We start from the raw sequence: 22,611 nt of genomic DNA on the forward strand, positions 1-22,611 counted from the left end.
AACAGTTGGAACTCTTCTTTTAACTGACCACTGCCGGTTGCAGAAATAAATACTCAGTTTTAACCCTGCCCACCAAAAAAAAGAATTTATTTCAGGTAATACAGTTCAGGAATGATATTTTTAATCCCTATTATATTCCCTACCCTATTTTTTTAATAGGAATATTCTCTCTGAATAGCATCAAAGCTTAAAAAGAAGCACAAATCTCTGAAGAGTTTATGCAAATATAAACGGTAGAGTCAGCGGCATTGCTAAAGATTACACAATTCAGTCTCTGGCACGCAGCAAGAAGAGAAACCATTTCTGGTTCTAGTGTAGCTAGAATGTTTTGTAGACGGGCAAGAAGGAAAAGCTTACAGAAAAGACTGAATTTAAGGCACTGTTTTAAAGAGCATGCAAAAGTCTTGGAGCTAGCAACAGGGAAAATGGCTATACAACTCAATTCCAGAAACAGAAGTAAAGAAAACCACAAGTGAAACAAAGAGGAGGGACTTGCTGGTGTATTACATGAAGCCATATACTATCATCTCAAACTGGAGTACCGTATCAAAAATAATCCTCTGAGTCAGTTTGAAATATTTATGGCATATTCCTTATCTCTAATTACACGGTTCTACCGAAAAGATTCAAAATCACTTCTTGCGAACATATGCTTTGCTGTTAGAAAAATACTGTTGCTATTATCAGCTGCACAGGCATCAGGGAATAATGGTTCAGGGGTGGTTTTTCTGCCTGTCTGCCTTACAGGACTACATAATTAAGTTTAATATCAGACCAGCATGCTACCTCTACTCTACAGCCTTTGTTCCAGTTTTGGAGTGGATCCTCTCATTTGAGAATCTCCAGTCTGGCCAAAATATAATTTTGTTTCAGCAGCAGATACATACAAGGGATAATTATAAGGCTGCATCTAATTCCCACGTACCCCAATCCCCAAAGCATAAGAAAGCAGAAGGACAACGGTACGTGGCATTCAATGCAATCTCTTCTCTTACTACGGATTCTCTAAGTGCTGGCTGCTGCTTTCAGCAGACTGTAAAAACACCGCATCCATCTCCCACTGTGCAACTTCACCTTTCCATCAGCCAAGAGACTTCCTCACCAGCTCCCTAAGCGCAGGACAAGCACCTATGGAACAAACGGCAGAATCGGCACGTGGCAGCACCGTCGACAGCAGGTACACAGGGTATGACCCCCTGACTATCGCTGCCGCAAACTACCAAACTACCACTGCTCCCTCCCTTATACAGTAAGAAGTGAAGCAGCAGAAGGGGGTAAGAAGATGGGAGAGCAGCGATACCCATGAACTAGCCAAACTCTTAGCATATAAGGGAAAAGTTCAGCCAAAGTTGTCAGAGGAAATCTAGAGAAGATTCCAGTAAGAAGAGAGCTTCCTTTAAATGTCTTTGCTTTGAAAATTTTCTTTTCACTACACCAAGAATGGAGATATGAGATACAAAGGAAATAGCCTCGGAGGTCCTCCCATATACCGATTTGTTGAGCAACGATCCTGTAAGGCAATCAGAACTGGCTCAGGGGGAAAAAAAAACAAACTCATTTCTACAAAAAGAAAAGAATCTTCTAAAAATCCATATTTTCAGTCCTCATACAAACAAATAAAATCCATTGAGCTACCTTGCAAGAAAAAAATAAAAATGCTCAGCCACGCAAGGAAAGAGATACACAAAGCATCTGATGAAATACAAATTGCTTCCTCCTAGCTTTTGGAGTCGGCATGCAAATGCCTTTTCAGTGTGTCCAGCTAAGGAAGGGCTGAAGCAGCTCCGTGAACCTGCACAGGTTAAACAGGAAAGCACTTTAGCCTATTTCATTACTTCTGTCAATGACCTAAGAGAATATAAAACAACTAAGAAAGCTCATGGAAACAGTAAGTAATAGCTAATGTAGGTGACTCAAATTTATAGCTTTCCTTGGACAGTAAAACAAGTTTCTTTTGGCAGCAGTCATCTTCATGCAAAATAAAGTAAGGTCATACACTTCAAAAAAAAAAAAACCACCAAAAAACACCTTTCAGATCATAAAAGACAAGGTATTCTGAAAGACAAACTCTTACACAAAACTGAGAGCTCAACCAAATCCATGGAAGCAGTGCCTGGATTCAGGTTAGGGAGCCAGGATTATCTCCTTTACAGAGTCATGGTACAACCTTTGCTCCATTGCCTGTACTTCTGCCCTCCCCAACTCAAATAAAAGTGGCATCAGGCAGCTGGAAAGGGTTCAGCAATGAACTGCAAGTATATTTGGTTAAAAACTCCTCCCTGACTTCTTATAAGAATCTCATATTGCAGAACAAATATGAGACTTCAGTTCTACGTAAAGAGAAGATTTTTTTTTTTTTAATACCAAAGGGCTCCTTAAGACAGGAGACAAAGACATAAGACCAATTGAAGAGAACCTAACACCTAAAAATAACCTAAATAAAGCATAAATTCTTAATACCAAGGATGAAAAAGGACCAGGAACATCCTATCCTCATTAAAGCCACTATTAGATGACTTAAGATATGCTCGACACCAGCAGAGTACATGCCTGATCCTGGAATTATCCAGTGAATTTTTTTTGCAGGATGTCAAGTGGCCACTATTTAGAAATCTAAGAATACAGGAATCCAGACAGGCAACTCCTCAAAACTAGACCACAAAAGGGAACATTTGGAAACAGGAGCTGGGTGAAAGGGTAAAGAGGTAGACTGTTCCTCTATTCATTTAACTTGAATTTAAAATGACTGTGCAACTATACCATAAACTGGACTAAATCCATGCTGCAGCTAAAAGGAGCAGTCATCCGGGCTTCTCTAAAGACTGACAACTTTCTCCCCCAAACCCCACTTTGCTCAGTCCCATTTTCTCCCTTGTGCCAGCACTACAGTCTCATGCCATCAACTGGATCAGGCAATAGGTTTAGCTAAAATGACCAAACCAAAGAAGAAAAAAAAAATAAAGAAAGGTTCCTGTCCCAATTTCTAGCATATCAGCTTTCCTTATCCCTTCTGTGTGGCCTCATGGATGATGCCAGCACAAAGGAGAGGACAGCGGAAGGTCTGCACCGCTGCTTTTGGCAGCTGAACAAAACTGTGCTGAGTCAAAGTGACTGCAGCTACGGACTTAAGATGACAAGGGGGTAAAAGGAGGAATAAATGGGAACAAGTTAAGGCTTTCGAATGCGACACAAGTGGACTGCTACCAGCGTTCATAAAAGTCCTGGACAGCCCTCCAAATGTAACACAGTAAAATGAAGGAATGCAATTAGAAAACAAAGCAACAACGGTTTTGTCAATGTCATAAGGTACCGTATGGCACTACCTGGAAAACGTTAACGCCTCAGGCAATCTAGAGGACATTAATTCCTACACTTTAATGATTAACTTGCACTTACGAATTGCTTCAAGATAAAAAGTGCTAGTAATAAAAAAAAAAATCCATAAACTGCCTCAGTCACCATATTGTTTTCAACCACTGGTAGAACTGGGAAGGTACCTAACACAATGACACGACAAAAGCAGGGCTGCAGGGAAAGCGGCTTGCTCAGTTTGGATGTAGGCTGACTAAAGCCTTTCTGTACTCCCTACATTGGTCTTTTGAGGAAAAAAAAAATACATAGCTTGCTTCCGTGGCTAGGAAAATTATTTACAAAGCAGGGTGATAACATTCTTGCTTAAATATTACATAAATAGTACTTTTTTTCCCACATAAAGTTCCATTGCGCATTGGAGCGCCACTTCCTATGATAAGGACTACAAGAAAACAGAAACTGAAGTAGTGAATCATTTATCAACTAATAGTAGAAAAATATTTTGGCTTCAATGCAAAAAGAGGAGAAAAAACCCACAGCATTGGGAGCTCAAAAATGAGGAAAGGTCTTTGGTGCTGTAGACCCCCCCATTTAATTTCTGCACACAACCAGCAGCCTGGTACCATAAGCAGACCCGTAGGAAAGCAAAAACATTTCAAAGCAAGCAGGGAATCAGGTGGTTCAAAGTCCGATTCTATTTTCTCTTTGTGTTTGTAGTTATATACTCGTTTATAAACGCTACAGTGGACATCCTAAGAAAAAACAAAGGGCAAGAGCTAGCAGCATGAATGCTGTAGCTCCAGTAAGGGTGTTCCTTAAAGCCTCTTAACTGGGATATTTTCAGCAATCACTTGAACCACACTTCCCCTAACCTGACAGGTTTTTTTTTGCCTGATGTTTCCTGACAAATTGAGTCATGTCAGCATTGCCCAAACAGTTTCTGTTGCTAGGATGATGCAGAGACATAGCGCACAATATGTGGCAGATCTCTAATACCTATGAAATGAAGAAAATGAAACAAACCATTTCCCCCAAGGCATGCCCCCACTACAATAGATGGACTTAAAGTTATTGTAACAGTTCCTCAACAGACACAAAGCAGTCTAGTTCCAAAGATCACTTCTTCAAACAAACCAGGGGCTTTTTCATCTTCTAGAAAATAAACAGAAGACCCTGAATTGAATTTTTTTAACATCACCAGGAATATCCAGGCAAAGAACCAAGGAACAAAGATCAGACACTGAAGACAAAGCAACAAAGAACTTAGACTCAATATTTAAGAAACTAAAAATGCCAAGACAGAACATCTAATTGCAAGGCTGGGAAAAACATTTAAAATGACCCTGAAAAATACTGATTCTGCAGCAAACTGATGTTAGGAAAGAATAATAAACAGCAGCTCTGCAGAACTGAAGACAGCAAGCAGGGACTAGGTCAAGCAATGTCAACACGGCACCAGCTCCCTTCGTGAACTAAAGGCTGTAAACAAGAATAGCCAAGTGTTCTAATTCAGGTGAAGTCAGGGAAGCATAAAAGTTGCAAGTTGTTAAATGCACATTTCATAGGCTCCCTGTCTGCCTAAATTCAGAAAACAGCAAAACGCCTACCGAGCTTCAGAAGGCACCCTCCAATTCCGGCAGTCAGACTGCAATGGATTTTACAGCACATGCTGCAAGAGATTTTACTTTTAATCCGCCCTTCCTTGTCATGACAGACTTGAACGTAGATTACTTGCTCGTTTTCAAACTATCATCTAGTTTTCTGACATAATAGAAGATTATCAGGAACATTATTATTTTAGTATTTTCTTTCCTACAAAAACCTGAGTATTCTCCAGATTCAGTCATCTGAAACACCTTTATTTGCAATTCCTCTATACGGTTGTGTTAAACTGTATTAAAACTGCCCAATTCTGGTCTTTGGGAAAAAAAAACAAACAAAACAAAAGCCAAAGTGTGAGGTAAAACATTACAAGCAAAAGTCACATTCCAGCAGCACAAGTACTGAAGGGTGACCTTGCAGAGCTGCAGGAAAAGCTGTTCAGAGCTCTGCACATTTACATTTAAAGTTTAAGTAAACTTGTTTTAAAGTGATTCCCAAAATCTTATTCTTTTCCCTTGTTTAAAGCCTTCATGTTCTTTTAAATAATTTCTTCATAGGCTGAAAGCATAAGCAAACTTCATTAACAATTTAAGGTTGGTTTTTTTTTCCCCCCCCTCCTTGATGAATAAAAAAGCCTCACTGCCCAGTACATGCAAGTACAAGGTTTATCTGTGTTGCAAGAATTCCAAGCTATTCACTTCATATTTTGTCAGATCATGCAGTATTTTTCCAGACAGGGCTATATGATTATAGTTTCTCATTAGAAGTGTTTGTCACATGAAACAGCTATCAGATGAAAAAGAACAGTGTGAATATGTATTTCCTGTAGCTTAACCATCTTGGAGATGGTGCAATACTGAAACAAAAATCTAAGCCACCTGACCCCAAACTGCGTAAAATAAGTGTGATGCTTTGTCTGTTCTGAGTGACTTAGAAGCAGCAGATCTTTAGTTATTAGTTAAGCCTAAAAATAAAGATGCCAAAAGACATCTGAACCTACATATGCAGGAATTTACGAAGATAATTAAGTATCTGTTCTGTAATTCAGTATGCCTAAAAACTGGTTAAAATTAGCATGCATGAGGGGACTTGTCACAAGCAAACACTTGGCATTTTGTTACTGGAGCAAAAGTGACAAAATGCTCTGCCTGGCTCATCCATTACACACACCACTCTTGCCAACCACTGCATTTATTTATAAAATAAATTTCTTTTTGAATGGCAAAGGCATCCTTTCCAAGGGTGGAGACCATAGGTGGGGTCTGTGGACTGACATCTCCATCACCTCCAGGTCACCTGTGCAGAGAATCAGAACTCCTCACTCACTCTCCTCCATCAGATGGGAATTTGTCCTCATCCATTTTAAACAATTCACTTTCACTACAGAATTTGAGTTGCTTCCTCTCACATAACTATTGTACCAAAGCATGACTTCAGAAGCCTCTGAATGTTTCAGTACCAGGGGATTTTTTAATTTTTTTTCCCCAAGTGACTTTTGGGGCAGTCATAATGCTGTTATCCCAACAGGCTAAAATCTTGATTAAGCTCTTCCTTCCTTCAAATTATGCTTGCCACATTACCATTTCCTGACACTAAGTATTTCCATAGACTGTGAACAAAGTATCTAATAATTATGTCATCCGACTACCTTCAGAGCACACCTAACTTGCACTTGGCTTAAATCAGATGCAGCCAGTGGATATGACATATAACGCATTCCAGCAGATCACTGATATTGTTGAATCTAAAGTAGAGGTGGTAATTAAGGACTTTCTAATTGCCACATGAAAGGAAAGCAGAGACTGTGCTGAACGATAACATGAAAAAGCAAAAAAAGAACAGTATAATTTGTATCAATAAGTTTAACAAAGGGTATGTAAACAAACCACCACCACAGAAATAACGTTTTATTTAAGTCTGATGCAGTTCTAAGAAGGCTATCAAAAAGCTATTCTTATATCCTCAAATATTTCAAGGGAAACTCCTGGCTAATAATGCAGCAACTATGAGAAATTTCAAGGAACCCAAATTACTTAATGATACCATTTTATTGAGGTGGGGAAAAAAAACCCACCTTGTATACACTGTATTAAAAAGAGAGCTGAAATACGCAAGAGAAAGTCCTTTCTAAAGAGTAGTAAAACAAAGTGGAGAAGGATATATTTAGCACAGACATAAGGAAAAGCATTTTGAAAATAAAGACAACCAGGAAATGAAGTTATTTCATGATGAAGCTACAAGCACAGCTAAGCGACTAGACTATACAGATGAAGTGGCATAGTTCAAAACAGACATTTTAAACCAGTAAGTGGTGACTTTTTAAGCTATTGCACAGCATATAGTTCCCTGAACTAGCCAAGCAATTCTTTTTTCTGGTGGAAAGGTATTTAAACAAGAGCAACAAAAAATAATTTCTACAACTTTAAAAAGAAGTTCCAACAAAATTAATTCTACACCCACACTTACAGAGCTGCTTCCACAACCCTGGTTATCTTTTAGGTGAAGCCAGAACTGTGACAAAATAAAAAGCAGCGTTTAAAGCAAACTTCTCTGTTTAACAGGCAGGTTCTTCTCTGTTTTCAAGTAAAACATGATGCTTTCAAAAAATTTATTTCCAGTTAGATCACACTTTTACTGCTCATTCATAGTTTGCAAGTATTTTTTTTTTCCCACATGTATTAAAGCACTTGTGAAATACCCTTAGAAAGATGCTTTCCGTGGGGTTCACCAGTTACTATGTGCATGACAAAGGTGCTGTCTCTGCTTAGTCCATGCCATTGCTTGCCAGGCAGCTTTAACGTTCGCTTTACCGTGTAGTTCCAGAACCAGGGCCCCAGAGTTCCTGTGAGAAGCTGGATTGCTATTGTACAGAGCATAGACTCCGTAACATCAAATCTACATGCAAGGGAAAGAAACATTTCAAAACATTTTCCTGAGCACTTCAGTTCAGTGGAGCCACTAGAAATGATCTTCAGTCATGGCACAAAGAACAAAATCCAGACAACTACTGTGCAGTATTGAGATAATTTAACAAGTAGGTCAGAGGAAGGGAATCAGTGACCACAAAAAATGAGTGTTAATGAATTAACAAAAATATTGTAACCCACATAGTATTTTACGCATTTAAAATTCCACTCAGAGCTTCTGCAATTTACAGTTTTACAGTACCACTCCAACACACGGGCAAACACAATCATTGGGGTGTGTGAGAAAACAAAATTAATCCCCTGGTCTGAGTCACAGCAAATAAAATTCATAATCAAACACAACCCAGGACCTCTCATCTCCCTACCCCATGCTCATATCACCAAGTGACATCAAATATATGAATTCTTCATCTAAAGATGATACTGCATATTTTTTGGTAGAGCAGAAGCGCAGACTGCATCTTCAGTTTTCCACCTCTAAGGGAATGCAAGAAGTTAGACCTCCCTGCTCATGCAACCCCTTGGCAAATAATGCTAAAAGAAGTCAAGTGAGCTCTGGACCCCTACTCAGTGGTAACCACACTCCCTTCTGTATACATTTATTTTTCACCCCTGACAGAAAGGGATGAAAAACTATGCTGTAGCCAACAGAGCCACAAGTACCACACATACTCCTTATAAAATGCTATAGATCTGCATTTTACAATAACTGAAGTATTTTAAAGTGTGATCAAATTAAAATTACATCAAACCATTTAGTTTAAAAAAAAAAAATCAGCAATAAGAGATTCATCCATAACAGAGATCCTGTTTTCTGTAGTGCTTATCAAAGTACGCTTGGAACAGAAGTATGCAGGCTGCCATCCAGTAACACGCCAATTGATTAAAAAGGTACATCAAAGAAACAAGGTTCATTGTGATCACACTGACAGAGCTTAAGAAGTGCAGTATGATGTGTAGTCCCATGCCTGATCAGAGGGTACACTGAATTTCAGTCTGATCAGCATTTTCAGTTTAACTATCACAGTACATAATACAGTATATAGTTAGAAAAGGTAATATTTAGTATTTTAGAGAAAACAGGAAGAGAAAGTCACATATACAAACCACACAGCTAACGTTGGTACTTTTGGACAGCTGCAGCTTCTTCTCCTTTTTTTTTTCCCCTATGTTACTCTAAGTGATATTTGTAATTCAGACACAGATTCATTTTTTAAACATTATCCGGGAAAGCTTAGGAGGGGACCATCGACCTCGGCATGTGCTTAACTCTACTTAGATGTTGGCAGTGACAAGTCTTATTTTGTATGCTGTCTGCTCTGCTGGGTTTCCTTGTCAAGCTGGTGAGAGTCTTGAGCCAATTAACACGCAATTGATTAGTCATGCATCCAGAATATACTCTTGTCAGTGCTAATTTATTGAGCATATTCCACAGGCAATTCTTAAAAGGTCCTGTTTGACTAAATAAGCCATTAGTCTTTACAAGGACCACCACTGAATCAAGGTTCAGAGTTTAGAGACAGCTGCAGTCAATTCTTTCCTTGTCCAGAATGGTGAACTGAAAGGATTTAATTCAAAGTTGAGAGGTTTCCTGAGAAAGCGAACCAAGAACAAGAAGAAACAGATACTTACACTGCAGATTGCTCTGAAATCAAGTAAATTGCTACCAATACAGCTGATCTAATACAGCTTCTTTTTTAATGCTGTGTGAAACTAAGAGGGAGATTTATGTACCATTCTCCTCCTCCCCAACGTACAGAATTCCTTGCAACAGTCCCATGTAGGAAAACACAGCAGACAAGAAAAACACTCTTGCTTCATCAGAAAACAGAAGTGCTGAGGCTGGAGAACTCAAGGGGATATGTCTACTATTTAAAACTCTGTTTAGCAGCACTCTGGTCTGAGGAATGATGATTCTTCCATCTGTCTTATCCGTATCTACTAAGCGTGCAAGTGGGATTACTCAGGCTGTGCAATGAACTACAAAACTGAGCATGAGACAAAGGATTGTTTTCTTAAGGGAACCACTGCAACAAAAAAAAAATTTTCACCATCACAACAAAAAAGGGGAAAAAATGCTAGAAGTCACATGCTAGAAGTCCAAATGCTTAGTTTTAAAGGTTATTACAGAGTTTAATCTTAACTCATTCCAATCCAGCATTTTCACTTGGATGTAATGAAATAAAAATAGCATGAATAAAGCAAACTGTACAGAATAAAGAAATGAGGACATGATTAAAACTATTTCCAGCTACAGGAAATCTATGTCGATGAAAAATAGTATTAAAAACAAGCCATGAGTTTTTCTCCTTTCCTTGTAATACACTTAGGATGATAAATAAATTTTTCCTTTCGCTGCTCACTAACAACATAGATTAAAAGTTGTACAGGTCAGAGAGTAGCCACATGCTTCACCTCATTCTGTGGAAGCTTGCTATTTGATGGGGCAGTGAGAACACCTTTCAATGATAAAGGCAGAAAAAGCAGCAGCAGCATCTCTGCTCATGACTGCCTGGTTCCTGGTTTGAAACACTGTTAAGGGACTTGTGAGAGGGAAAGGAAGAGGAGTAGGATCACGATGTGGAAACCCCCCCTCAACATTTACGTCAGCCCTCAGCAATTTCGGGTTATGTATTAATGCTGTAGCAAGGCACTTATACATATTTATGACGCACACCAAGTGCTACAAAAATGCTGGCAGGTGGCAAGGAGTGACTGATGTATGCAGAAGGCGGCAGGTCGCATGCAGCAAACTTAACACCTACCATAACAATACTTCAACACATACTTCTTGCAAGCACAGAGAAACCAATTCCCTCCTGACATCAAGAGAGACTCTACTTAGCTTCAAACTCTCCTCTGCAAATAACCAAGGTGTTAAAGTTCTTCAAGAAGTCTTGGAAAAAAACCTCCTAAGATGGACATTTTTAAGCCCTATAATCATGGAGATTACTGCCTTATCTCCTACCATAGTCCTGAGATCCTGAAGCTGTTCCCAAGGGCAAGAACTGTGCTAAACTTTGACTTGGAAGGCTTCCATCTCTATGTTTTGATTATTTGTCTATTCAAGACAACACACAAACTCCTTTTCTGCTAACTGCTAAAGAGGAAGGCTTCATTTTAGCTGCTTTCTGCAATACAGCCTCATTTACTAATCTCCTCTTTATACCTCAGTGGTAGTACTGGCAAGAGGGTTCAGAAGGTTAACCAAATTGACCTTCTTCCCTGCCTAAACCAACCCATTATCAAGTGAGCTCTTGCATATGTACAACTGTTAGAGTGTCACTGGACAAGAATGTTCCCCCAAATTCTCCAACACTCCTCAATAATGGCTGTTTTGTTAGACAGCCTGAATTCTTTTGCTTTCTCTCGGGACTATATTCAAATAGTGAAGTAACATTTTTAACTTTTCATTACATGAAAACTGGTAAGAACTGATCCTTCCTCTCATTGCTTACTGATATGCCTTTATAAAGCATCCTTAGAAACTAATTTCCATCTCATTGTGTGTGTATTTACATTTACACACATAAATATACACACACACACCCCCCCTATGATTTCTACTATAGCCAACTTTCTATATTTCAATTAAGAATGGTTGGAATAAACCAGAAAATGCAATATCTCCTAGGAGAAATGCAGGAGACCATGGTGCAGCAACACCCTCATATCTGTGGGTGGACCCTTGATGAGTGCTCACTGGGGTTTTAAAATGATTTAGCACTCCCTCCTCAGTCCAACACGGCCAAGTGTACAAGGTCTGTACCTGTGCAGTGCTGTCTCACGTCTCTGAAGACAACACTCAAGTTGCAATGCAGAACCCAGCTCAGATCTGACAGAGACTAATAGCTCTAGCTTCACTTCTAACTATCCTGGATTTGAGACAGCTCCTGCAGAGTCAGACTGTCTGTGCACTGACCTTGTAAGGCTGGATACAGCACTGAACCTGCATAAACACAGACATCTCCTAATATACTTCTTGAAACCAGAACAGGGAGCAGGTGCAGTATGGAATCCAAGTGGAATAAGTTTGGATTTGGAAGAACCAGAGCTAGTAATCACAACTGGGCTCCAGCTAATGGCAGGCAAATTCCTTTCAGGGTTTGTGCACCATACTCCCTAATGCTCTGGTTTCTGCAGGGTGTTCCTAAAATACCAAATCTACTTCCACACGGACATGTGGAAGCCCATTGGGGCTTGCCAGTTTGATTTTTGTGATATGCAGAAGAAAATTCACTTTTGCTAAATCAGAGATGCGCCAGTTATGGCACAGCTGCACCCATTCAAGGTTAAGCCTGAAACAAAGCTCATTCTGTACTGCAACACAGCAAGGCCACAATCCAGATAAACCAGTTACTGTGCTGAAAAACAGGACAGGAGAACAAAGTAATTATTTGGACTGCTTCAATATCAATTTTTTTCTCCTGCAATTCAGAAACACCTTTTTGTTTCTTCAAATGTACAGTATATTCCTGCTCATTGCATTAGCCCATTCCCAGATCAGGTGTCTGTTTTTAAACAGAACTTCAGCATACAACTCCATCCACGCCATTCCCTGCTGCCTTTGCACCGTTGATGTTACTAGAGTGACTTTTGCTGTAGCCAGCCCAACTCGCTTTGAGACACTTCCTGCTTCCTCACAGGGAATTTTAAGCAATACTGACCTCTAGCTATTTTTTTGAGCTGTTTAACCAACCCAAGTTGCTTTTTGAAAAGTCTGCATCAGCTGCTGAGATCTAATAAAATCGTATGATCGTTTAAAGACGGAGACAGATCACAGTATCTTACCGTCTCAAGTGATTATTCTACAACCCTGGAATAGTGTAGGGCAGCTCCCCATAGTTGTCAGTGGGAAGAAAAAGCAGCAGCACAGTTGATGTATTCAGCAACTGGGCACAATTAAACTAATAGTTTTCCTGCTCTACCTGCAATACTCTGTAGGAATTTAGCAGAAGCGATCCCATTTCCTCTTCCCTCAGGGTGAACGCTCCTGCTCTGCAGATACGAGTGTCACAAAGTGCACTCTGCACAGCCTCAGTGAATTGTCAAGGCTGGTACAGTGACAGCATATATGAATCAGACATTCTGTTCTGCAAGCATATACTTAATTTGACAAACTAATGTGTTTTGTTTTTTTTTTTTTTTTTAGACAATGGACTTCTTCAGCAAGCCAAGTTGTTTACACATTTAACCGGTCAAGTTTCAGCTCTGTGTAAGGAGTAAAATATTAAATCTTTCCCTTTAGTAGTCTGCTGAGCTCCTCTCATTTCCAGTTTGCTTATTGAGTTGATCTCTGTAATGAAATACAATTTCTTGGACATAATCTCATCACAGAAATATAATAAGCAGTAAGCAACTGTGTGCTCTTTCCGGTTTCTTTGGCACGGAAGACAAGTTAGAAATGCCGTCGCATTTCCTAGAACATCACTACTGTTCACTGCCCCCTCAGCATCTTTCTGACATCGAGTTACTACCTAGGATACACAGACAGGAAAAGACTGCTGTGCACTAAAATCTTTTCGGCTCCTTTCAACAGCTGTCTCTGATCCCACTTATTGCAGAGTAAGAATACCTAAGCCTGTGTGCTCCAGTGAATCTGAAAGGCTAGATAAAAATACAGAGACTTTTTTCAGCTTATGATTGGCAAGATGAAAGCTTCAGAAGAAAACCCAGCATCGGTTAACTGGATAAATAACCTCAGAGTTTTTGCCATAGAAATGAACGCCAGCTTATGGCAGTCTATTAACCTTATGACACAGGGCAAATGAAGAAACAAATGTGTTTACTACACAGTGCTGTCTGTTACCGAAAATGATACACACACGTTTGTTGCTTATTGCCTTCTCTAAATTAGCTACATATTGATGGATCATCAAATTCCCATAACATAAGGCCATGCAGAACAATAGTATCTGCTACAAAACTCTGTCTCCAAAATACAACATTGCTCACAAAAGCAAAAAGCAAAAGTTACAGTGAATACCAGGAGTAATGTACACATTCATCTGCAAGTTGGGTGGGTTTGATACTTCCATCTGTAAAGTCAAGCACATGCCAACGTTGGGTTCTTTGTGTTCTTTGATCAATAACAGGAAAACTTTAAATAATTATCAGGGCCCTGTAAAGTTTAAAGGCAGTTAAATGCGTTCAGTATTGAGACCTTTGCTACAGCATGAAAGCGAGAAGCCTAAACACTAAAAGATTTGAGCCAGATGTCTTAGATCTTTAAGTATCAGAATACAATAGTTTCAGTCAATCTGCTTTGGTGTAGTCAAGATTAGACTAGAGGTCTAGATTTTTTCTTTTCTTCCTCCAATAGACATTGGAAACTGCTTCAATGTCTTAAATTTTTGAGTAGAAACACAAGTTTCTCAAGAGAATCTGCATTAGTATCCTGCCAATAAGAGCTGTTACAGACAAGAGGTCCATATTTATACTGTTTTAGCAGTATCCGGGTATCTATAGAGCAATAGCAATAGACTGTAAATAAACAGTGCATGTTGTAGCATTGTTTCAAAATCCCACACAAACTCAGGGCAAATTTCAGAGATTTCCAGAAGCAAAATGATTCTGCAGTGTATTTATTTGAAATATATTTGTTAGGTCTATGAACGCAAACACAGAATAAACATACATTTCCACATTAAGGCTAGTGAATCCCACGGCTCACCCAGTCCTTGTGTTCTCTTTCCCCACCTACCATCACCCAGCATTAATTGGAATTTCAGCCGTTGACTTTCTCGGCATTGCAATTTTGGTCCCATTATTGACAGAATCATGTCCTACACTAACTAAGAGGGATTCAGAACTTTAAGTTGTAGGCACAATGTCAATTAATACACTATATTTTAAGAGTTATGATTAATAATGAAGATTAACTATACGGCATCACAACTCAAGCAGTATCAAGATAGGTAGTTAACTGAATACTAAAGCCAGACTGCCACCATCTGTCAAAAGCATTCCATTCTTGGGGATGAAACACTAGGTACTTTCCCATATTTAAGTTTAAATCACATCAGAAGCTCCTAATTAACTAATATGACAAAAGGATATTTTCACTCCTAAAACAAGCTAACTAACATTCAGTATTAATTGCAGATCCAACAGGTTACAGCTGCCACAAGCTCTAAGTCTGCATATATGAATATAAACAACATACTACTGCTCTAAGGATCTGAACTACAATCACATAAACTGCAACTAGACAGGAAAGCAGCCTAACCTTCAGTTTTATTTTCAGCCAAGGTACTTACATGCCAAAGCGCAATGTTCCAGAGACGTACGTCTGCCAATGCGCGCAGTAAAACATGAATGTTCCAGCAAAACAACAAAAGAACATCCAGTCAGGGTTCGTTCCCAGCTGCACAGCAATACAAGTTCCCAAAACCACAAAGACTGCAGAAGAAAATCAGTCACATAGTAAAAAGATAAAGTGTGTATGTGTGTAAAGATCCTCAGCAGAAACAAATCTAACAAAAGGACCCAGAGAAGGGGAGAGTGTGAAGGTATCCTGATGCATTTTAATTCAGACATAAGAGATTAACACTTCCATTTTAAAAATGTAAAAAATTATATTTAAATTCATATCATTATCAGAAGTCCTCAATATTCAGGGTTTCTTGTAGTCTCCCTCATTTTTGTTGAGTTTAATGGGATTAGACATCAAGGGACTTGAATGATTTATGCAACTGCAGCCTACAGCCAGACTTTGGGGTTTTCTCATGTACCCAAGATTTGCTGGACATTGTTTTCCCCCATTTTCTGAATTTTTATTATGCCATGAAGAAAATCCAAGGTCTGTCTTTCAAGATTCATAAGGTATCTATGCTTTGCCCTCCACCCTTTAAATACACGACTTTGATAAACTATTCATAAAAATTTAAAGCATAAGAGCTTTAGAATTTAAGTAATCAAAAGCAGCCGATCATTCTTTTGCAATGGGGTTAAATTTCAGGCTGGCTCAATGAACTCTGCCTACCTAGGAACTGATCTTGCTGATTCTAATCTTAAACTCAGACTTCTACCATCCCATTGTTTAGGCTTCATACCTGTCTTGCAATCTCTCCATATAGATTCAATTCTAAAATAATATAGGACAGTATCTTGACAACTTCTTACAGAAAATTTTTTAGAACCAAGACTCTGATAAAGCATACACAGAAGACTCCTAGCTCAGACTGAATTAGTCACATGCTCCATTTTTTTTTTTTCAGCATAATACAAGAGAAGACATCCAGTTGATCAAGAGTACTGTCTATGGAAAGAAGGTTGACTGAAAAGCTATAGATTCAGCAATATCAGTTGTCCTCTTCTTCAGTAAAGAAGCACTTTTCTGTATTCCAGATTTGATCCCTGAAATAGTTATTTAATCCTCATACTTCAATTTAAAAATGACAATACCTGTGGAAAGTGAATCACAGCCATGATCAAAAAGTTCTCCTAACGGAGTACTGCTATTTGTCCTTCTTGCTTGTTTTCCATCTATAGCATCCAGAGACTGGTAGATGAAAAGGCCACATGCACATGCAATGTATGCCCAGGGAGGTGCCTAAGAAAGAAAGTCAATGAGAATAAAAGATTTTTTTTAAACCTTAAAAAAAAAAGCCTGAAGTTGACCCATCTCACACTCTCATACAGTAGTTTTCATTTGCACATACTTCCTCATCACACGCATGCACCTTTCAGTAGCTGGTCCTTGCAAGGACAGGCAGAGGGCGTTACGACATGTGAAAATAAAACACTGACAAGAATTACTCCCTCAGATTAATAGGTACAGCACATTTTCTAAAGCAGGAAGCTGCACTGTACATCTGAAAAGAGTTATAGCGCTACATTTGCAAAGTGGTGCGCAATTAAGTTCTTGTCTCGCTTCTATTTCCAGTAGGGCTATGTGTAAGTTGTTCAAGTGATTTAAAAACTCAAAAACTTTCTTAGCCCCCAAAATGTGCAACTGCATCACAAACACCGAGCTCATCTCCACAAGACCTCAATGAGGTGTCACATGCTAAAACACTGCCAAGTACAAGGCACTACCAGGCTGCAGTGGCATTTGAGAACTACGTCACTGTAAAGTGCTCAAACTTTTAGAGTTCAAGTTTAGCCATCACATTTTCCAAGATCTGTAAAGCTTCAGTGCTCTGCAGTACAGCATCTCCACCACCAATTGTTTTTTTCTATTACTAGGTAACAGCAGCTTTGCTCAATCTATGTTAATAACCCTTAATATTCACATCCTGTATAGCAATTTTTATTTCTACAGAAATACAAACAATACCAAATCCCTGCTAGACCAAAGACTACAATTCAAACTTTTTTTTTCAGTATTTGAAACAAACCATTAAGGCCACAAGAGCCAGAGTTTGTCTCAGCCATTAGTCTGTCTCAGTTTTCACATCCATAAAACAGACATTATTGGATATTCCACAATCTTCACATTTGACACACTTTATAAAAGTGAGCATTTATGAGCAGCTTTATTTTATGGGCCATGTCAATAAAGTCCAAAGGCAAGTAGCTTAACCAAGCTGACTTGCCTCTCATAAAGCTCTGGAGTCCAGCTTCTTTTGGTCTAACACAACCATGAGTCATTTGTAGCAGTATATTTCTTTCTACAGCTCGCATTGTTCCTGGCACTGCATTTTACTAAAACAGTTCATTCTGCCTCAAAAGCTGGCACCGTGCTCTGCTTTTAGCAGTGTATCTATACATCTTTTCTTGTGCTGGTTTGTAAGGGGGAAATGTGTCACTCAAAAGCAGAGGGCTACATTTACAAAAGGTTTTGATGCCCGAGAATTCCATCCCATTATATAGTTTCTACTTCTCATGTATAGATTTTATATTCAATATTTAAGTTACCTTCAGGGTCATGCCATTTTTCCTCTATAAACTTTAAAAAAATAAATCAGACTGATGGCTCTTCTTTCTTAAAGACTACTTTCATTACCAGTGCAGGTGTTTCCACTCAGATGTTATTTGTATCTGCATAAGATTCCACAGCTCCCTCTCTTACCCAAATCTTTTTTCCTTTTCCCACCCCCCTCCTTTTTTAAAACAAGAATGCAGGTACCATTCCATTGCTCACCACTTTGCTAGCTGTGGTCGCCCCAGCTTCATTTTCTTTTTGGCAACCATTGAAGCTATAAGTGACAGCTCTTTTCCCTTGGCTACACCCTTCAACAGGAAGGGACAAGGCACTTTTGAAAAAAACAGAACTAAGACTAAGCTACAAGGAAGACACAATTTACATCTGAAAGCAATAGTACTTTTTGGGAAAAAAAATAATTAAATCTGTCTCTGGAATTTCAAAGTCCCATTTTCTTGCCCAGACAGCTACTTGACACTTAAAAAGCACAAACTCACAGCTCCACCACTGAGATGGCATCCTCCCTGTGTGCTGGCATGAAGTGCCGAAGTGCCATATGGCAAATCAGATCAGCCTGAAAGCTACCTCAGCAGAAAGTTATTTTTCAGCTAAAGCGAGAAGACCATCTCATTCACTTAGCACAAAGTAACTTTCAAACATGAAACAGCGTTTTAATACAGCAGACTACAGCTAACACTATGACTTCACGACACTCTGAATGTAGCTTAGTGTGTTCTTCAGAAGTTTAATTATCAACCAAATTACAACTGTACTCTAAATTGTATATTATGCTCTGGTTCAGTGGCCTATACTAGCTGCTAAGATGCTGAAATGAAGACAGGTTGAAGTCTCTCTATCGAAGTGAATTTCAGAGTCTCAGCGCCCATGTAATACTGCTATGGGAGTAAGCGGCAAGTTGAAACCAAGCCATGCAACAATGCTGTAGTGTGAAAAATGAAGGAGCCGCTCTATCAGAAACAGCGTGGCCAGCAGGACTAGGGAAGTGATCACCCCTTTGTACTCTGCACTGGTGAGGCCACACCTCGAATACTGTGTTCAGTTTTGGGCCCCTCACTACAAGAAAGACATTGAGCTGCTGGAGCGTGTTCAGAGAAGGGCAACAAAGCTGGTGAAGGGCCTGGAGGAAAAAGCCTTACGAGGAGCGGCTGAGGGAGCTCGGGTTGTTTAGTCTGGAGAAAAGGAGGCTGAGGGGAGACCTGATCGCCCTCTACAACTACCTGAAAGGAGGTTGTAGCCAGGTGGGGGTTGGTCTCTTCTCCCCGGTAACTAGCGATAGGACAAGAGGAAACGGTCTCAAGTTGGGCCAGCGGAGGTTCAGGCCAGACATTAGAAAGAACTTCTTCACTGTTAGAGTCATTAAGCATTCAAATGGGATCCCCAGGGAGGTGGTGGAGTCACCATCCCTGGAGGTGTTCAAAAAACATTTAGATGTGGCGCTTCAAGATATGGTTTAGCGGGCATGGTGGCATCAGGTATATGGTTGGACTTGAAGATCTTTGAGGTCTCTTCCAACCATAATGATTCTATGATTCTAAGTATTCACTGTTCAAACTTAATATTCACTTTTTATCTTACACCTGTTGAATTCCACAAGTTATTGTGGAACTAGCTATTTCAACAGATTTCCAGAAGAGGCAAACATCCCTTTACTATGTCATACATGAAACAGGGATGCAGAGTATTCAATGTGCCAACCTACCTGGGTTTTTCAGTCTGGTTGGAAACGAACTGTACGCCACTTGACTACAAAGCATTTTCCCAACTTCAGTTGGGAGACTTCCTTACAAAGGAGTTCAGGTATTTTAAAAGCTAGAACTTGTGAGACATTCTCCAGTTATCTGATATGCAATATATTTTCTGTACTAAATAATTCCCTTTTTCAGTGCATACAGATATGCACAGCTTTCAAGATTCAACATTCAAGTGACAAAACTTTTCCAGTGCACAAAAATGAAAGTCTTCAAATGCCTCATGAGGTAACTCTGGTGAGAGAGAAAAATCTTTGAAACTAGCAACAACTTGAAATGCCTTATAAAAACTTTTGTACCCCTGAAACCAGGAATTACAGGAAGTTAAGACAGTTCTCCCGAGGACAGGTCAGGAGCTTTTAGTGCATTCAGAACAAAGAATAAAACTACTGACTTTTATCCAGCCGTCCCACGGCATGGACTACTCAGGCAGCACGCTGTTCAAGAAGACAACTTGGAAGCTCGTAACACACTGTACTTAAGGTCCTGATCTGAGCTGCCTGGTAATACGAGCAGCCAGGGCCCGTATCAGATGAAGAAAGGTGTTCCTTTATTTTAGTAAGCTGGGTTTAGTCACACCAGCCACAGAGGAAGCAGCTGGCCTTGACCTCTCAAGCTGCACCACTTTGCAGTTCAACCCCTCATTTGAGCTCAAGTTCCTCACTGTGTTGCAACTCTAGCTGGGCTCGCAGGCAGACTCAGCTCACTGCCAATCGAGTCACCTTGCACTTCTTGCTGTGTGGTAACTCTAGATCAAAAACCTGAAGGTGACTAACCCAGCCACAAGCACAGAAAATAAACAGGCAAAAACTCCACATGCCATGCAAGCAAGACAGTTACAAATCTATTTCTTAATTGTCTGCACGTGCACTCGAGTCTTGCAGGTCTGCAGCTTTCATGCAGCAGGTCCTTCACAGCTGCAACCAGAACAGCTATTTTGGTACTAGACTGTGTTTCATACAGTGCACGTTGGCCAGAGGGACCACTGTTTCACTCAGTAAGCAGCACGCTAACCCTAAAATCCGTACGTGCTCTTTCCGCACCCAAGCACTCACAGAGGCACATGCATTACAAACATTTATGGAGAACAGCTTAAATGTACGAGAACTGCAGGCTGGTCAACAAGAAACAGCTCTCCACAAAGACAAGAACCCACCAGAAAACAGGGCCAGCTGCTACTAGGTGACAGTAACTACAAGCAAAGATTGTCAGAGGTCCATAACTTACCTGTTCTGTAGCTGTTGGGCAGTAATATACTAATAGCAGAGTTGTAAATATATTTATTAACAGTCCAATGATGGTGATCAGATTTGGGGCAATCCAGGCTGGAACTCTTCCAACTAACCATTCCCAGTAACCTTGCATTAGGGGTTCAAGCAGGGACCGTCCAGCACTCTGGTATTTGTGTTCTTCTAACCGTTTCAGCTGGTGCTTTGACAAGGGAGGTGTAGGCAACTGAACTAGTTTGCTTAACACGCATCCAGCAGCGGGACCATGACCGCAGCCTCCAGGGGATTCCAGGTGCGACTCCCCACATCGCCTCTTTATGTTTCGATGCCCACTCATGGATTGGGTGGCCTCAGAATTTTTATTTGGCAGGTAGCAGCTGTTACGGAGAATCATAAGATCCTGCAACATAGAGGGTTGAGACATACTGAAGGTGAAGAGCACAAATGAGAGTTTAAGATATCAAAAGTTTCTAGGCGCTGCTCTAAGGAGCATTTCATTTGCCATCAGCAAACCAAAAAGATTTTATAAGAGTTCTCCCTTAGAAAAGAAAGATATTTGGAGAATTGCTGAGGGATGGACAGGAAACAAGTGTTCTCAGTGCAGTTACAAAACGGTAAGTTGCATTTGCTTACTTTCCTTGCTGCCTACTGAAGCAAATATCCTGCAGTCACCAGCCTAAATTTCCTCAGCAGCAGAAACTTACACCACATCGCTGACTTAAGTTACAGACCAAGGCACAGACAGTCCCTTCGCATCTCTCACAGGAAAGACAGCGCTACAAAGCAGACCTATACCACTTGGGTTATCAACCAACGGCACCAAAACCAGTACAAACACAGAGAAATCTCAAGTTAAAATGGTTTGGAGCAGCTTTGCCTCTTTGTTGAGGCTAAACAAGCACCTAAAGGCAGTTATAAGCCTTTTTTACAGATCGCTGTTCCTTATTTCAGTTTTGCTGTGGCTTTTTTCTTCTCCAAATTTAACCCAGTTCAGGTGAAAGTTCATTGTCTATTCAGCTTTTAAGATACGCAAGAAACATGCAAAAGCTAGAGAGCTTTAGCTGGTCAAAGACAGCCTACAGACACCAGCACCAGGCAGCCATGCAGAGACGACACAGGGTCAGGAACAGCATTTCCAGCACAAACAGGGACTCTTGCAATGTTCCATCTACCCTGAAGGCAGGCGACCAGAAACACATAATTCTCCACACAAACTAGAGGAGAAGCAGTAGAGAAAGGAGACTAAAAAGAAAAGTTTGCTATTTATCTACAAGAGCCAACCAGGGGAGAAAAAAAAAAAAATTAGTCATGAAGTCTAGCAGAATGAAGCTAGAGAAGGGAAGATGACAGCCATCCATCTCTAAAGCCATCAGCGACACACATACCAGATAGCAATAATAAGCTATGTAAACCAAAGGTCAATATTGGCATAAGAAGAAGTGCTCTCATTTCCGCTCTCCACAGCTTAATTAAGGTAATTTCCAACAGTGAAAAGCCACCCTCAGAAAGCTCTGTCGGTGGGAGGAGAGAGCAAGCAAACACCGCCGTGCTAATGCAGGAACTTGGTAAGTTTGAGAGCAGGCAGATGTGCACCCATTCCTTTATCAGGAAATCACACTTAGTCACCTAGGATGCCCCGGTGGGCTTTGTCCTGGATGACCAGGAAAATTAATTCCAATCCAGAAAACTATACGCTTTTCCTCTCTTCCTGAAGGCTTGCTCCCCCACGAGGGGAGAAAACAACCAAAGACCACCTCATCCTCCAAAACAAACAACCCCACACCACCCAGCTTCCGCAGGACTTTCACCCGGGCCTGGCTGCTCACCCAGGGAGGGGGGGAGGACAAGGGCACCTCTCGGCCCAACCAACCGCCTCGACCCCAGCCCGAAGGAGGCAGACCCCG

At 40.3% G+C, this 22,611-nt stretch overlaps 1 protein-coding gene across 1 annotated transcript in view; it reads right to left on the reverse strand.

Moving 5' to 3' along the window:
- The window catches only part of CEPT1 (choline/ethanolamine phosphotransferase 1), a 30,559-nt gene extending 9,421 nt beyond the window's left edge, over window positions 1–21,138 (reverse strand). Inside the window, exons 1-3 of the mRNA XM_009704923.1 lie at window positions 20,706–21,138; window positions 16,248–16,395; window positions 15,101–15,242 (exon numbers count right to left, since the gene is read on the reverse strand). Of these exons, the coding sequence (XP_009703225.1) occupies window positions 15,101–15,242; window positions 16,248–16,395; window positions 20,706–21,131 (716 nt within the window). The 5' untranslated portion in view covers window positions 21,132–21,138. The remainder of the gene's footprint in view (window positions 1–15,100; window positions 15,243–16,247; window positions 16,396–20,705) is intronic.
- Between the last annotated feature and the right edge of the window lie 1,473 nt (window positions 21,139–22,611).

This window comes from Cariama cristata, unplaced genomic scaffold, assembly GCF_000690535.1.
Source record: "Cariama cristata isolate BGI_N322 unplaced genomic scaffold, ASM69053v1 scaffold23587, whole genome shotgun sequence".
Classification (NCBI taxonomy): Eukaryota; Metazoa; Chordata; class Aves; order Cariamiformes; family Cariamidae; genus Cariama; species Cariama cristata.